The 17,640-nt window shown below is 48.1% G+C and overlaps 1 protein-coding gene and 1 long non-coding RNA gene across 2 annotated transcripts in view; both read right to left on the reverse strand.

Moving 5' to 3' along the window:
• The window catches only part of LOC147649008 (uncharacterized), a 769,650-nt gene that overhangs the window by 209,977 nt on the left and 542,033 nt on the right, over positions 1-17,640 (reverse strand). The window lies entirely within an intron of this gene.
• On the reverse strand, positions 8,901-17,235 carry LOC147649012 (uncharacterized). The gene is made up of 9 exons (XM_086865024.1): positions 16,598-17,235; positions 14,825-15,178; positions 13,612-13,911; positions 12,064-12,251; positions 11,567-11,687; positions 10,285-10,935; positions 9,876-9,989; positions 9,416-9,505; positions 8,901-9,353 (listed from the first exon to the last, which is right to left on the reverse strand). Exons 1-6 carry the CDS (start codon positions 17,109-17,111, stop codon positions 10,865-10,867), a joined length of 1,548 nt encoding a protein of 515 aa, XP_086721150.1. The 5' UTR covers positions 17,112-17,235; the 3' UTR covers positions 8,901-9,353; positions 9,416-9,505; positions 9,876-9,989; positions 10,285-10,864.

The raw sequence follows: 17,640 nt of genomic DNA on the forward strand, positions 1-17,640 counted from the left end.
ATGAGGCCCTGCAGTGTCACAATGGTCTCCACGGTTCCATGACACTCCGTGGAGTCACAGTGGATCCTTGGTTCTTTGGGCCCTGCAGTGTCACACTGGATCCTTGGTGCTTTGGGCCCCAATTGGATGATGATTTTGTGAACCCTGCCTTTTACCCTCCCCAGGATATCTCTGATTAGCTGATGCTTTGGACCCTCCCTTTGAACCACCTCCCTATTTCAGCTGTTGCACGCTCACATTTTCTGTCTTTTGCCCCCAAGATTCCCCAGAGCAATAAATCCTCTGTTATCCCATGTAAAAGACCTCCATCTTGTCCTTGTCTCCTCAGAGCACAGACTGACAGCCCAAAGCCGTAGAGTGAGTACTCTAGTCACAGCTGGGCTCATCCTGCTCCTGGGGTGTGACCCACTCCTGTGCAGGCCCCAGTGACAGAGCCAGATCAGCTCCGGTGAGATGTGGGAGCTGGTGCCCAACGTGGGGCCCTGTGAACGGACCCCACGGACCAACTGTGGATTTTATCCAACAAGTTCTGGCCCTCAGCTGCCTCCGAGTGCAGCAGAGCGGTTTTTCTCCACTGGCTCTTGGGGGAGGAAGTGATAACCCTCGAGCATCCAGAGGAGCACTTCCCTGAGGAGGACTTCCCTGCAGCCCCTGTCCAGTGGACCAAAGGAGGGTGAGTGTACCCCAAGTTAGGCTGAGGGTGCTCACAAGTTGTGGGAAGGGTGCATTGCTCCCTGGGGGTGCTGGAGGGGGCCACGAACCTACAGGCCAGGATAGTTGGCTGTGGAAAGCACCCTGTCCCTGAGACTGGCTCTGGAACTTTGATCTTTAGTTTGTTAAGTTGTTTCTTTTGCAGCAGGGGAGGGTGGATTTTTGTTGTGCTGGCAGCTTAACATCAAGCAAAATGGGTGTGAAATTGTCAGCACAGCAGAGAGGGATCTATTTTCAAATTTTGGGTACGTTGGAGAGTGGTGTAATAAATGGAATTGATTTGTGCTCACTAAATTGTAACTCTTATTAAAGTTATTATAAGAAGCAACCAAAAGAATCAGTGTTACAAGGCAGATGCACCCCTTTACAGATGTTACATGTTAAAACTGAGGTACAGGATGTAGTTTGGAAGATAAGTGATGTCCCAAGAGGAAAATGGCCTTGAGATGGACAAAATTAGAATGACTTTAGGCATTGGGCCTAAAAATCAGTAAATATCAGACTAATGAGTAGACTTACATAACAACGCTTAGTACGCATACACAAACCTGAAAGGTTATCCAAAGGACAACGAGGAAGAGGAGAAGCCTTCACCAAAAGACCACCGAAAGAAGACTGAAGACCCCCTAACAACAAGTGGAGTGTGTGCCGTGAAGAATTGTGACGTAAAATCAGAAAAATCAAAAATAGGAGGAATCTTATGGCAAACATTAATGAATATGTATAAGCATACAGTATACAAGTTTAGCTTGAAGGGCTTTGTTTTGTACGTGAGGCAGGGTGGGAAGCCTCCGTACCCCGGTCAGTTCTGTATGTGAGGTGGGGCAACAAGCCCTCCCCATAACCTGGTTTATTTTTTCCCTATGCTTTAATCATATTTAACTACTGGAAAATTATATATATCTAAATGATAAACTTTTACTAAATTGTATTCTTTTACTAAACTATACTCTTTTCTACCAAATTCCTATTCAATTTACTAAATTGTATTCATTTTTAATTCAACTGTTATTAGCTCAAGGGACCTAGTTGTCAAAATTCTAATTTCATTTGTTATAAATGATTAGCCAGTTTGATTAGTAAAAAGAAGAAATTTATTCTAGAATCAAATTACAATCATCAAAAGGAAACCATAAGCAAAAATCAGTTTGGCTCTGTGCCAGGCGAACAGCACCAGGTGAGACAGGGAGGAGGCTCTGCAGCACTTCCCCACCGTGCTTCACAAACTGCAACTGTCCCAAGGTGCTTTTTATATGTTTTCAGGCTCTTCAGGGCTCCTTTGGAATACAGTGCTTGCCAACAAATATTCATGCTGTTTTGGGTGTATATGTTGTCATTTCATCAGGTTTCTTGGAAATACACTTCTTGCAGGTGAATATTTATGAGTGCATATCGTTCTAATCTTATGGGACGGAGGTTTCTTGGAGATATGCCCCTTGCAGATGAATATTCATGTTGGCCTTTTTGCATGTCACTAGAATCTCGTCAGGGAAGGTTTCCTGGAAATATGCTAGGATTCTTGTCAGACAAGATTACAACTTTAGCCCGATTTTATTCATGCTATGGATCACAGTCTTTCTTTCTTAATTAATCAATTTGTGCTTTTAGGATAAATTTTGATACAGTTCACTACTTTCATAATCAGTATTTACAATGAATAATTTTTTATAAGATTGGTTATTTTAGTATTTGATTCTTTTGTTTGGGTGCTTAATTGTACATCAATGCAGGTGCCTATTGTATCCTGAGCTATATTTTGGCTGTGCAGTAGCTTCATGCTACTTGTCAAATAGTTGTGTCTGAGGTTTAAATCTGGCCTGAGCTTCAGCAGCTCTGCTCTCTTTCTTTTCTTTCAATTCCGTTCTTTTAGATATTTTGGGTAATCCCTTGGATTTTCCAGTTTTTATTGGAGCTAACTCAGGATCAATGGGCATTGCTGCTATTTGCATGCCTTAGACAACAGAATGGATGAATCGGATAAAACATGGGATGAGACAAGGCAGAAATAAGAGCCCCATTCTTTTACATCATATTAAATATCCTCATTTTTTCCACCGATCTTTCCCCAGACAATTCCCCCCAAACAACTGATCCCAGCAAGAAGCTTGAAGGATAGAATTCCATTTTTGAACCGCTACATGTGCCACTTGCTTCATTTCTGCTGCAAGGTTTCTTATGGTTTCTCCATCCTCATCTCTTTCTACACAGCATTCAGATTCATTGAACTTGCTGCAGACTCCCCGTTCTTCTGCTAACAAGTAGTCCAAAGCAATTCGCTTCTGATACACAAATGCTTGCATTAGTGAATGCTGTTTAGCTGATAACTCGAGAGCATCAGAGGTGTGATTTGATACAATTTCTACCATGGCTTGAAGTCTTCCTAGTTGGTTGAATAGGTAAATTTGGCTCCTGTATCCCCAGCTCCCGTCTTGAGCCCAAGTTGCTGGGCTATTGCCAAGCTCTTATCCTCTCTGCAGGCCACTCATCTTGTCCCCACTTCTGATTCCCTCCTGCTTCTGGAAACTCAAGATTCAGCTCTCTTTTTTCTCTGCCCAGGCTCTCATCTAGGGGTGCTCCTAATAGTTTACTTTTGGACTTTGGGAGCAAAAAGGAGGGTCAAATCATTCCCAGAGTGCAGGATCCTTTCTACCTGCAGGGTACTTCACTGGATGCTTTTTCCCCACATATCCAGTATATTCCATCAGGTGCTTTCCATTGGTCATTTACAGTTTCTGCTTTATCCCAGGAATTCTTTAAGCTTTTGAAGGATCAGTAAGGATTAGCTTCAGGACTTTTGTGCCAACATAATTTGATCTGATCGTTCCAATCACAATTTGTCTTTTTTTTTTTTGTTTGACTCCAGTGTCCAGTGGGGGTTTCTGGTTGCCAGGCTTTGGTGTTGTTCTTTGAATTCACTGTTCAAGTGAATGTGCAAGGAGTATATCCTACTGCTTCAGTATATCTTTTTCCTTTCCTGCTGATACCAACTGTTCCAATTATTTGATGATCTAAAACCCACCCTTGGGGTCATTTTAATGTTTTGGAAATTTAGGGATGATTCCATTTTAGAAGTTGGTCTGGAGCTAAGCTCTCACCTTTCCATGGCCATTTCTCAGCTGATTTCAGCCCTCCACAAATCTAACAATTAGATCATCCTAATTCTGTAGCCATCTCTTGTATTAGATCTACAAAAAGGTTCTTGTTTGAGGTAGGTAGGTAGGTTCCAATTACCATACTAGTTACCAAGTTCTGACTCTTCATATTGTTCATTTCATGCTTTTAACTGTTCTTGTTCTATTTCGATTTTTGCCTCTGCCTTTTGTTTCTCTGATTCTTGAGCTGTCTGTTTTAATTGACTTTCTGTATCTACTCCTTCTCTATCTCTTGCAGAACAGAAAGTTGTACTGTATCATAAGCGAATTTGCTCATCATTACTGTGGAGAAGGTTAGTTATTACGGGCTCATTGCTGAGAGAAACTATTTGACCATATTTCAGATTTTCTCCAACCCAATACGTTTTCCCTCCCATCCTACACACTTTTGGTTGGCTGTGATGATAGCATATTGCACTCATTTGGGAATGTGCCATAAGCATTGATTCCATTCTCCCTCCGATCCATACTGCATGGTCACATTTGTTCCAAGTGGGAACAACAGGCTCTAATCCAGCAGCTCATTTGTGTCATGCATGGGCCAGGATTTTCTTCCTTTCTGCTGTAGGTTGCACCTCTAACCACCGATTTTTAGGTGTCACTCTTGGGTCATGGCAGGTTACTCTTTTTTTGATTTGGCACATTTGATACCGAGTGTGGTTATGCTCACACTCCCCTATTTTGCTGCCCATTTTGCAGTCCTAGTGTGTGCCATATGCCAGGGTTTCTGTGACCCTTTGTTTTTCCAGGGTGTTTTTAAAACACTGCCTACAGTCTTGGGTTGAGCTTTGCTTCTCAACGCTGGGGTAACTCCTGGAGAGCAGACTGATAGTTCTGCCCATGATCAGACTGAGAACCACCAGGGTTCCCCACACATGTACTCCTGTGCCTCTGCCTATGCCCACAGGGTTGCGGCCTGCGGCGAGGGAGTTCATCTTCTCGGCAGCAGGGCTATCCTTCAGGGGATCCATGGCTGGAATCAGCTGCAGATTTTCTCTTAAAGACATCCCACCCTGATCTTTTGACTGCATCAGCATCACAGGGTACATTGTTTGTTCACCAACACTCAGTTAGAAGCACTTGTGCCTTTGATCTCAGTTTCCCTCTTCCCCCTTCTTGATCCAATCCATACCACTCCAGGGAATCGAATTCCAATATGCCCAAGTCAGTAGCGACCACTCATGAATTGCTGATTCTAGAGGTTTCTTCTAGCCAGCCCACTGGACAAAGCCCTTTCTTTTCCTTTTGCTCTCAAACCAGAGACTTAGATGGAATGGTATAATAGAAACAAATCTGTTTCCCTGTTGTCTATCAGGATGGGTGTGAAGTCCCACCACATCCAGATAGCATGGCACTGATTTCACTTCCACTGTGCAAATGACTTGCAGGAGCAAGTAAAGTAAATTCTGTGCTGGAACAGTGAAGTTCTGTCACACTAAATCAGGGGGATGCCTCAAGGGTTTTGTACCAACTTTTCACCCAAGTTGGTGCTAAAGAAGTTTCTAAGGTCCAACGTAGACCTAAGGTTTGCACAGCAGAGTTTAGGCTGACAGCTAAGGGAGCATCAATTCAATGGTCTTTCCAAGGCAAAAGACTGATGAGAAATGTTGGTATTCCTGCTCTCCTTGGCTGTTTACACTATAGCAACATATTGGATGAGATTTTGGAGTTGCAGCTCTGAATTGTGGCCAGATGAAGACACATGAATGGTTGTGCATTTTTCATTGTGGAGGTCAATATCAGTGGAGCTGCTTCTGATAATCCAAAAAGCTCTTTCAAGATACTTCTTCAAAGAAATGTCTTTTCATTCTTAACTGCACAGCCTCCTCCAAGATGTACAGCCAAAAGGTTATCTGGATTGTCTTTTCACAAGAACAGGAAACTCCCCCTTGAATCAGCCTGAATTGACAATTCTCAGCTGCATGAAGGAATTTCACTTAGAGTCTGCTGTAAAGAAGTGATTTCTATGCAATGGGGTTGAGAAAGGACAAACCTGAATTAACAAGAGTGCTGTTTGTTAGAGACACCATTACTCATTGTACACTTTAAACAACCCATCCCATCAAGCCCAAACCTAATATGGCTCCTTGTTAAATATTTCTGATGGATTACATATCCCGGTGTGAAGAGGGAACAAGGATTTAAAGCCAGTCTTTATGCATCTGTAAGCATTGGACATGAACATTGCATATTCAGGATGAAAACCAAATATCACCTGGACAGGGGAAACACTGCAGTACCATGAATACACTTCTGCCATCAGATTCACAGGCAGCTTAACCAGCTCTGTGCTTGGCTATTGTGCAAATCACCTGTTCTGGCATCTTTTGGGGCACTGAAGCAGGGAAAGTCACCCATAAATACTGCAGGACCATGAAAATCTCTCCAGATACAAACTAGTCTCCAACATGGGACTACAGAAACCTCCAATAATGTGGTGGAGGTACCCAAGTTGGCTGTGTGCTCTTTGTCATGATGGACTTGTAATTGAGACTCAGAGAGGAACTTGAGTGGAAGGGACATTCAAGACCCTCTAGATCTAGCCCCTCTGCCATGGGCAGGGACACTTTCCACTAGATCAGGTGGCTCAGAGCCTGCCCAAGCTTTGGCAAATATCCAAGGATACCTTTTTCTTTGTTTTACAAGGTCCTATTTCCATGCTCCTATTCCCAGATGGCTCCAGTCTCACACAGAGCATTGCTGCCTTGGTCACTCCTATCTTCACAAGCCAGCAGAGCTCCTATTTTGGATTGCTCTCACTGCTCCCAAGGCCCCAGGGACGGCTCCTGCCTTTCCTCCTTCCGCTTTCCCTTCCAGGATCAGTGATGTCCTGCCACTTCCTCCATGGCTGAGACAACAACAAGAGATAAGGGACTGAGGATGCCGCTTCTGACAGAGACTTGGTGACACTCAGCTGAGGAGTTTGTTCTCTTGCCTAAGAGAACTGTCAGGCTGCCTATCCCAAACTCCTCCTGCTTGGAAAGGGGCTGGTGTGAGCAGCAGGAATTGTTGTTGGCTGGAACATTTCAAAGAGCTGCACAAAAGAAGTGTTTTGTGGAAGGCCGCCAGCTGCCCTTTGTCAGCAGCACAAGGTGGGAATGTCCCCTTTGAATGCCAGCCCTGCACAAGGACAGCCTTCTCCAGTAGCCACAACACCTTTCAAGCTTTCGGGCTGGCCTTGTCCCTCACTCTGGAGGAGCAGCTTGCTGTTGGAACTCCCACAGCCACAGTTTCTGCCTGCATTACCGTGTCTTCCCACCAACAGCCCCGGAGACAGCACTACATAGAGGCTCCTTGGAGTCAGAGGCACAGAGTGTGTGCCCTTCCCTTTGATCCCTGGCTCTGACATCCAGGAAAGCACTTGGTGCATTTCATAGAACACCATGAAAACAACTGTTACAGTTCAAGAGAAAAACTAGGAGTGCAAGTGTGTCAATTAGAAAGCTTTCTTAAGTCACTGGGTGAGAAAATTCAACTTGAAGGTTGAAGCTAGTTTAAGAAAGAAGAGGCAAGATGGAGGAATTAGGGCTTTGTCTCCTTTTCCTTCTTCATCTCCTTCTTCATCTTCTTCTTCTAGAGGTTTTTGGGTAGTAGTAAGTGATTGGATAAGGAATGCCGCAGTGCAGTGAGCAGGTGTTGGGTGATTGGGTCACTAAGAAAAATAACTGACTTGGCATTTGTTAATTGGGTAAATGGACATATCAAAAACCTTGAAGATCTTTGTTAGCCATTTGGCACCTTTCTATATCTTAGTGCACGTAGCTCCTTGTACCTTGTATGCATGTAATGCAGATCAAAGAAGAATAAACAACCGAGTGCGAACAAGAGAAAACTGCCTCTCTCTCATCAGTCTCAGTCCAAGGGGGAAAAAGAAGCCAAGCACAAGTGTCCCATCAGGACAGAGGCTCAATCTCCAATCAAAGGGGACTTTGTTCCAGCTTTTCCCTTGGAGCAGCGTGCAGCAAGCACACCTGGGCCTCATTCAGGTCTCTGTGTGGGCTGGCAGGCAGCTTCTGTTGGGAATTTAAAGCTTTTCCTCTACTTTGCACAGCAAATAAGGGACCTCACCCAGCTGCACCAACCCCCAAATTTCACTCTAAAAATAACCATTTGCATTTCCCTCCATTCCAGCCCTGAAGAAAACAAACTTCACTTGCGGGAGCTGGCGGCACGGTGTCCTCCAAGCCCGTTCATGAGTAGGACAATATTGCAGGGGAAGAGCAGCAAAGCCAAAGTTCACTGATGCTTCGGAAGCTTTGCAAAACCTTCCCACCTGTGCTGGTGTTGCACCCTCCTGAGCTCCTGGAGCCCTCACTCACCTCAGGCGCAGTTTGGACAGCAAGGGGATGGTTCAGTTTGTGCCATGTGGGGACAGCAGGAGGGAAGACTTTGCACACACTGTCACCAGGGCAGGGCTCTTTTCCTTTATGGTGCCACGCGGTAGCACGTAATCTTTGATTTCATGGCAGTGAGCGAGGTGCTGAAGGGCAAAAATTCCCTGTGGGAAGGACATCTTCCACTCACACAGCAAGGCAACTGAAGGGGAAAGTGCAATCTCTCTTTCCTGGAAGGTGTTCAGCTTTGAACAAACTAGTTTTGCTGAAGATGAGCCCAGGCAGTGCTGAGTTAGAGCATTTGATGAAACTCCCAGAGTATCCTCACATCTGTTTGGACACAATTTCTCTTTGTATTTTCATTGTGAATGCTTTCTCCTGCCCCGCTGCCTCCTGCTTGGAGTTGTACGCGCAGCAGAGTGCCAGAGTTTTCTCAGCAGGCCTGTGCAGCGAGTTCTGAGCCAACGTGTGGCTCTGCTGCCATCCCAAATCTGCGCTTTCCTTGCCCAGCCTGAGCGCAAGTGGGGCATGTGCTGGGCGTGGCTGGAGATTTTCATCACCAAAATCCTCCAGCGTCATGGCATTTCCATCTGCCCATTGCTTTGGAGAGCACAAATCACAAACCACCCATCTCAGCTGATAAATGTCATTGCTTGCAGATTGCTGTAGCCGCACAGCTGAGCTACAAATACACATGAATCCATTTCAGTTGAAAAATGTCATTTATTACAAATTGCTACACCTGCGCTGACAATACACAACTATAAAAATCTCAATTAAGTTGAAAAATAGTAATTTATTATATTAGCACAACAATGCCACGTAAAAATATACAAACTTCAGTTAGCAAAAACTAAACTTATTGCTAACCTCAACAAGTCACTATAGACAAAGATCAATGTGTTTAACAACTTAATTTATTACAGATTAGCACAATCTTACAGCCCATATAGAAATACAAAAATATCAGTCTCCCTCTAAATAACCCTGTACTAAGAATTCGATCGATAGAATTATACAACTATACCATTTCATACATGTTTAAATAGAATTAAATACCTCTACAGATACATCTATAACCATCTACAGATGGAAATACAGATTAAATATTACATATTTCATACAATATATATATACATAGATATATTAAACAAAACTATTTGAAAATATACAAATGTCACTGTCCCAATCTAAATATCCATACAACTACATTTGAACAAATCAGCCGCCCCATCTTCAAAGCCTCTCCCTCAGTGTTTTCCTGCCATGCAGAGCAGCTCTCCTGGACAGGGACAGCAGATGGGACATCTGGGAGGCAAAGGGAAGAGCGAGTCAGTGCTGGGACCTTTCCCTTGGCAGCAGCTGCACTTCCAGCAGGGAAGCGAAAATCTCCAAGCCTCCCCAGGAGGGTTGGCAAGAACAAGCAGGCCGAGCGGGCCAGCGTGTGGCGAGCACAGGCGCGGCGGGACTGTCCCGCAGCCCCCGGCAGCCCGGCACAGCTCCCGGGCCCTGCCGGCACAGCTGCCTTGCCCAAGGACAGCCCCTGTGCCGGCCGGGGCAGCAGCGCTGAGCAGCCCCAGCACAGGCAGGGGCCGCTCCTGCCCGGCCGGGCAACGCCCACGGCCAAAGCCCACGCCACCCTCAGCCCTGCCCGGCCTCAGCAGCCCTGGGGCCTCACCCAGGCTCTCGCGTGGCCCCAGCACATCCCTGCTCACTGCTCTTGCTCCAGGCCTTCAGCTTCTCCCTGCTGGCTCCTCTCAGTGTGTGGCTCTCCTCAAGCTCTTCAGGACAGCTGTGGTGGCAAAAGTGGAGGCTCTGCAATTGGTTGCAAGGCCTGGCAGAGCTGCAGTCCCTGAGCTGTGTGTGCTCCCTCCTGGCCCCCTCCATCCCCTCAGCCCCGCCGTCCTCTCGGCAAAGCCCCAGCCCCCTCTTCAGTTTCTTGGGCCTCTCCCAGGCCTCTCCCCCCGCTCAGTCCCTTCTGAGCCGTTGTGTCCCCTCAGAGCCGGCACAGCCCTCAGCCCGTGCCTCTGTCACCTCCGTGCCACCATGGCCCTCTGCTCCCCCACAGCCCTCAGTGCCCCTCACACCTCAAGGTTTGCAAGGTCCCTTCAGCATCAGCGCCTCCTCAGCCCCCTCAGTCTCAGCGTCCTTCAGCAGCTCCTCACAGGACAGTGCCTGGGGCCAGCGGCAGCTCCCACCGCTCCAGGGACAGCCAGGGCTGCAACTGCTGCTCCGCCTGGCCCGGCCCCAGCTCGGACCCAGCACAGGGGGACACAAGGGGCACAGCGGGAAAAACAAGAGATGAAAAAGGCAGCCAAGTGGGAAAGAGGCAAAAAGGCAGCCTACACAGCTCCATCTATGGAGCTCTACATCCACAGAGCTCTAACTAAAGAACTATGCACATTTAGAAATGTAACTGCGTGCATATCTAAATGTTACTCTCTACATATATCTATGCAAATTTGAAAATCTATAAATCTAACTGTATACATAGAAATAAAATCCTATTGAATCCATAACTGTACATACAAACTCTACAGATGGATAAATAGATACACCTCTAAATACAACTCTATCAATCTATACCTGTAACTATATCAAAAAATAAATCAAGATAAAAAATCTCTAACTATATCTATAAACAGAGGGATGCCACCTGCCCGATGGTCACAGGCTCTCCCTCTGATCCTTCTTCCCACGCAGGGCAGCCCTTCTGGCCAGGTAGATCACATGGATATCTGGGAAGGAAAGGCAACTCTCAGTCAATGCTGGCCTCCGTGTAGCTTTCCCTTTGCAAGTAAACTGTCCTGCTAGCAAAGGCTGTCAAAGATGGCCTGAAAGGCACACTCTCACTTGAGAATGCTCTTTAAAGGGAACAGGGATCCTTCCAAGTTCTCCAGTCTTGTGAAGTTTTGAAGTACACCAATCAATTCACAACCCTCCCAGTGCAAATGGCACCCCCGAGAGCTTGAAACACAGACAGTGCCAGCTGCCACAAAGAAGCCCAGCCTTGTTCTTTCTCTGGGCTGACGCAGAGACGTCAGTCCTCACTGCAGTGGCTGAAGCTGAAGGCTGCTGTGAGCTGGGAACCAACTGGGACACGCAGCTTGGTGACACAACTGCCACCAGCTCAGGTTTATTGCCGGCTCTCTTGCCACAGCAGAGGACTCGGTGTCAGAGCCTCTGGAAAAGCATGGAGGGGCAGGGCTCGGGGAGCTTGTGCCAGTGCAGGATTGGAACTAAAGGCACCAGGAAGCACCAACCCTGCTGCAGACAAGAACTCAACTCTTCTGATCTCCCTTCCTGTCAGAGGCAGGCTCAGAGCAGCTGTCTCCCATCTCTCTAAACCACGCTGGGCTCACTCCTTACCAAGCTCCTCGGGCTCCTGGCCAACGTTCACACGGCTCCTGCAAGCAGGCAAAGCTCCCTCTGCTGCAGCCTTGTTCACAGCCTCCCCTCCTGAAGAGCCACGGGCAACACTAGGATTGACCTGAAAAGAAAAACAGAAAGAAGGAAATGCAAAGATCAACCAATAGATTCTGCAGGGATACAATCAGAGCCTGCCAGATTTCCTTCTGTGCACCAACAAATTGCTTTTGAAAACTGCTATGCGGGAGTTTGCAGAAGACAAAGGGTCATCGTGCTTGCCAAGAAGATATGGGCAGTTCTTCCCAGAAAAAGGAGCATCCAAACCTGGCAAACACCTCTCATCCTCACTTAAGGGCTATCCCCCCTTTTTCATTCCCTCTTACTTAGCAAATCTTGCTTTACCAAGCAAATCCTTCCGTGTCCATTGCTTCTCAGCCATGCAACAACATTCAGAAGCTCTCACTCCAGCCCCTCTCATCCCTGTCCAATGGAGTTACCTGAGCAGAGGGAGACCTTTCAGGCACAGATGGTGAAAGCATCTCCTCCAGTGTCTCCAGAACAAGGTCCAGATCCAGCGGTGGCAATTCCTCTTCCCCAGGAGTACTCCAGACCCAGCTTGGGGCTCTCCATGCTGCATAACCAGCACTGCCAGCTGGAGCACTGGGGACTGAAGTGCCCGGGGCAGCTGGAAGAATCCAAAAACATGGGTGAAGCTCCAAAATGAGGCTTTGGGACGCAGAGCTTTATTGCTGCCTTGGATCAAACATCACAGGAAGCGCACAGCAACCTCAACTCCAGAAAGGTATTAAAAACTTCCCAGGGAATTGGAAGAGTGAGCTCTTCCCCTTCAAAAGTATTATCCTAATCAACGAGTACATAGATTAAAGTATGGCTTGTGAAACTGATGTAGACATACACACAGAAATAATCACCTTGAATCACAGCCTTTTGCATCTTCCCAGCAGCTTTGGCATTTGGCTGCTTGAGTTTCTCATCACAAGAGACCCCAGAAAGTGCATTCACCCAGGAAGAGGCCAGAGGTGCAGACACACATGCTAAACTTCAATTGCGAGTTTATTCTAAGAAGCAACCATGGAGGTGAGGCCATGGTCTGCAACTGCAACTGTTCTGGGGACTCCCAGCGTGCACTGAAATTTCATAGCATTATTTGTGGGAGAGACTGTTGGAAATGGAAAATCTGCAGCCTTAGAAAAAGCCTGGCTTGAAGGAGTGATGAAAGTACACAGACATTAGGTAGAGTAATTCTAAACCTATGTTCTTACAGTTGCAAGTAAGAATATGCCTAGAGGAAGTAAGAAATTCTATTAAGTAATATAGTTGGAGGTATCAAGTGTAATAGTGTGATTTATAAAGTAAGTTAGAGATCTAGGAACTATAACAGAAGTGTGTGTGAATACGTGACCTGTTAGCTCGTTGGTTAAAAGACAGACGCAGTGTGGCAAAATCAAATAAAGGTGATAAGAGCTTAATAAGTGAAAACAAACTTGGTGTCAACTGTCTACTGCACTAAAAAGTTATATATTGCCATGCGGAGAAGGAACTCGTAACTTCCTCGAGCTGTGGTTGACTTGTTGCCTGTAAATCTCACGCCTCGGGACTGATCTCTTATTGGGCTACTTAAGCAATAAATCATCTCAAAGCACGGTGGTCCCATCCCTTGTATTTCCTCTCAACAAAAGACAATCTGTAAACTCTGCAATATCCCATCAGAGTCCTAGTTTGGCTTCATCCAAAGGAAAATGGGAGTTCACCTGACACCGACCAGTTGTGGAGAAATGTTCTTTGCCTCGCCCTTTGCCCTCTACACAGAGGCTGCCTGGAAAATGGCCAGAACATCTTCCAAATCTGCAGCAAGGACGGGAAAAGCAGACAGAGATTGTTCTGATATTCATGATCCTGCCTCCTAGTACCCTTGACACCTGATTGTCACAATCAAATGGACACATGACAGAGCACCGCGGCAAAATACTTCAGTCACTTTTTGTGATCTTTCTGAAAAGCCAGGGGAGAAACACATTCCGTACCTGATGGGATGTTGGCTGGCAAGTGCTGCTCTGGAGAAGTGCAGCTGCTGCTCTCTGGAGAGGCCACAGAAGTGCTTTGATGGTGCACAGGAAATGGTGGAGTCATGAGCTCTGGCTGGGATTGAAATTTGTGTGTGCCTGGCTGGCCTGATGAAACCCCAAGTCCAGATGGAGCAAACACTTTCTTGGCACGTGCTGGGGAAGCTTCATGCCCTTGAGGATCTGGACTTGTCCTGGAAGGGCCTGGAGGCAGCTCTGAATCCTCAGGTGAGGCAGCACTGCGCTTCTGGCACCAAGGAGCTGTGCAGCAGGGAGGGAAGAAGAAAGGAAGCAAAGGGAAGGCTGGGTCACTACTGCTCCTCAGCTGTGTTTTCCTTGGCAGCAACTGTACTTCTCCCAAGGAAGACAGAAGCTCCCATCCTCCCAAGTAGGGTGAGAAGGAGAAAATTCCCTTCTCATGTTCTGAAGCTTTGCAACAACCAATTCCTTGTCTACTGAGCTCTCCCGTACTTATTCATCTGTCTGGGAGAAGTGTCCAGCTGCCATTCCTGACAGGAGGCAACTGCCAGAAAGCCAGCTGCCAGCTCTTCTCCCTTCTGCTCCAAAGGCACACAACAACTTTAGAATCACAGCCTTCCCTATCTCCCCAGCAGCTTTTAGATTTGGCTGCTTGAGTTTCTCATCACAGAAGGCCACAGAACGTGCATTCACCCAAGGTGAGCCCGCATCATCAGGCACACACTGAGAAATTCAACTGGGAGTTTATTCTAAAAGCAACCTTGTAGGTGAGGCCATGTTCTGCAGCTGCAGCTGTTCTGAGGCACACAGAGCTCATTTCAATGGCACGGCCCGATTTGCAGGCCAGTCAGTCTGAAACATCTGCAATATCCTATCACCGTCCTAGTTGGACTTCATTCCAAGAAACAGGGGAGTTCACCTAACACTGACCACTTGTCTGGCGGGCAAGATTTTTCGCCCTGCCCTTGCACCTCAGCAGACAGGCTGTCTGGGAAATGCCCAGAACAACCTCCACATCTGCAGGAAGGACAGGAAGAGCAGAGAATACTTTGGCATTCACAGTCCCACTTCCTAGTACACTTTCTCCATGATTCTCACTTGAGATCTAGCCATGACAGAGGACTCAGGGAAAACACTTGAAAGGCTCAGTTGCCAGGAGCTATTGGAAAAGGAAGGGTAGAAACTCTTTCCCTACCTGATGGGTGGCAGGCTGGGCTGTGCTGCTGAGAAGATGAGCAGCTGTTGCTCTGTCCAAGGGCCCTGCAAGCAGCTTCAGGGTCGACTGGAGTGAGGCGAACCATGAGCTCAGGATGGCGTTTCAGATCCAGGCGAACCAGTGGAACCGTGAGCTTGCGGAGATTAAATCTCTGGATGAGCTCTCTTGATGGTTCCACTGGTGAAGCCCCAGCAAGTCCAGAGGTGGCACAGACTTTCTTGGCAGGTGCTGGGGAAGCCTCACTCTCCTGAGCAGCTGCACTTCTCCTGCAAGGGCCTGGAGGCAGCTCTGAATCCTCAGGTGAGGCAGCATTGCGCTTCTGGAGCAAGGGAGCTGTGCAGCAGGGAGGGAAGAAGAAAGGAAGCAAAGGGAAGGCTGGGTCACTCCTGCTCCTCAGCTGTGTTTCCCTTGGCAGCAAGTGTGCTTTTGTCAGGGAAAACAAAAGCTCACCTCCTCCCAAAACAGGGTGAGAAAGAAAAGTATCACCACATGTCTTGGGGGGTTGGATGCCTATAGAACTTAAGTCAAACTTACAAGCTGCTTCTATAGATTGACTTATAAGATGTCAATATAACCTGATAGATCTGTATCACCAGATATCAATAGAACCTGAATCATAACTTCATGGATCTATTTAACCTGATAGAGACTAGTATAACCTGTACTGGCTAGGATATGGTTAATTGGTTGCTCAGTGCTGGAGAGAGGGGACAAAAAATGAAAATCTCACCAGGTGGTCAGTTTCAGAGAGAGGTAAGTATAGTACTAATGAAAACTTAGCAAATGTCAAGCCAATTAGCCACAAAATAAAGTAATTAGACCGGTTAGGACCAGACAGACCAAGGAACACCATAGCTGTGCATGCTCTGAAGACAAAGTTGAAAAGTTGAGATGCAAAGACGACTTTGGAAGCCTTCGTCAAAGACCTCCAACGACCCCCAAATTGGGGAGGCACAAGCACAGTGAAAAAGAACTATCTATAGCCATGAGATTATACTATGTAAATTAGTTCCAGAGTGTATAATATACATTATAATACATTAAATATGATACATACAAAACATAATATATATTACATTATAATATACACTATGTGTATATTACTTCCATATGTTATGACATAGTAACACCAAGCAATAATTATTAAATATATCACAGCAATTGACAATGGTGGATGAATGAGGAGGAGAAATCCTCCTCACCTCCAGCACTGAAATAAACAACTCTACACACACGGCTGTATGGGATTTTATTCACTTTGCAACAAGCAGCTCCCTGTCTACTGAGCTCTCCCCTGTCCGTTCAAGCCTTGGCAGGAGGCAGCTGCCAGAAACCCAAGTGCCAGCTCTTCTCCCCTCTGCTCCAAATGGGACAGGAGGCTCCCTCTCCCGCTGGGGCTGAGCACGCCCAAGCCCTCGGCTCAGCCGCACTCCCGGAGAGCTCCCCGAGCGTCCCAGGGCCGCGCAATGAGCAGCGCCAGCCACGGCACAGGGCCGGGCCGGCTGCCGGCCGAGCGGGCCAGCGTGTGGCGAGCGCAGGCGCGGCGGGACTGTCCCGCAGCCCCCGGCAGCCCGGCACAGCTCCCGGGCCCTGCCGGCACAGCTGCCTTGCCCAAGGACAGCCCCTGTGCCGGCCGGGGCAGCAGCGCTGAGCAGCCCCAGCACGGGCAGGGGCCGCTCCTGCCCGGCCGGGCAGCGCCCACGGCCAAAGCCCACGCCTCCCTCCGCGCCCGCAGCTCCCACCCCGTCTCACCGGCTCTGGGCGGCTGCCCGCTGGGGAAGGCGGGCAGCGACCGCTCCGTGGGGAGCCGCTGGAGGCGGCTGGGCTGGCGGCTCCGCACCTCCAGCCCCGCCGCCAGTCTCTGCCTGTTGGCCCTGGTCAGGCGTTTGATGCGGAGCAGGAGCTCGGGGCGGTCGCGGCGGAAGTTTGGGTTCTTAAAGTGCAGCCAAGCCCCGGCATCGCCCGGCACAGCTGAGCCAAGCCATGCCGGCACCTTTTGGAAGCCGTAGAGGTTGAGCTGGCGCACGAAACTGCCAAAGTGCGTGGCTTTGAAGGAGTCCGGGGCCGCCCCCGCCCCCTGGCCGCCCCCTCCGTGGGCGCCGGCCGGGCTGAGCAGCTCCCGCTCGAAGAGGAAGCGGTCGATGAGCAAGCCCTGGGCCTGGCTGTCCCAGCGCACGGAGCGGACGCGGGGGCTGTTCACCAGGCGCCACAGCTTGGCGGGGAAGGTGCTGGCATTGAGGCCGGCGGGCAGCGGCAGCTCCGCCATGGCACCGATCTGTCTCCGACTGGCGCCGCAACGGCCGCGGCGCAACGGCCTGAGGGGGGCGCTGCGTTCGGCCCCGCGCGCGCCCGGCGCGGCCCCGGCGCGGGCCGGACTCGGCGAGGGCGAGCGGGGCCTGAGGGGAGATAAGGCCAGGTAAGAGCAGGTGAAAAATGCATGTGGGAAACGAGAAATTACATAGGAATTCCACTGATTGACAAAGATTGTTACTGCAATAAATGGAATTGATTTTTGCTAACTAAATTGTACCTGTTATTCAAGTTAGTTTTAGAAACAATTGTCAGGAAAATTAATCCACAAACGCCAGAGGTTTATGTCCAAAAAGGAGACAGAGGAGTCCTTTTTTCTTTATTCCAATAAATATTTGACCCAATGACCCAACACCTGTGCACTGCACTGTGGCATTTTTTACCCAATCACTTACTACTACCCAAAAACCCCTCGGAGAAGAACATGAAGGAGAAAGAAGAAGGACAAGAGACAACACCCTAAATCCTGCATCTTGTCTCCTGTT

The sequence above is a fragment of the Cyanistes caeruleus genome, chromosome 28, assembly GCF_971803275.1.
Source record: "Cyanistes caeruleus chromosome 28, bCyaCae1.hap1.1, whole genome shotgun sequence".
Taxonomy (NCBI): Eukaryota; Metazoa; Chordata; class Aves; order Passeriformes; family Paridae; genus Cyanistes; species Cyanistes caeruleus.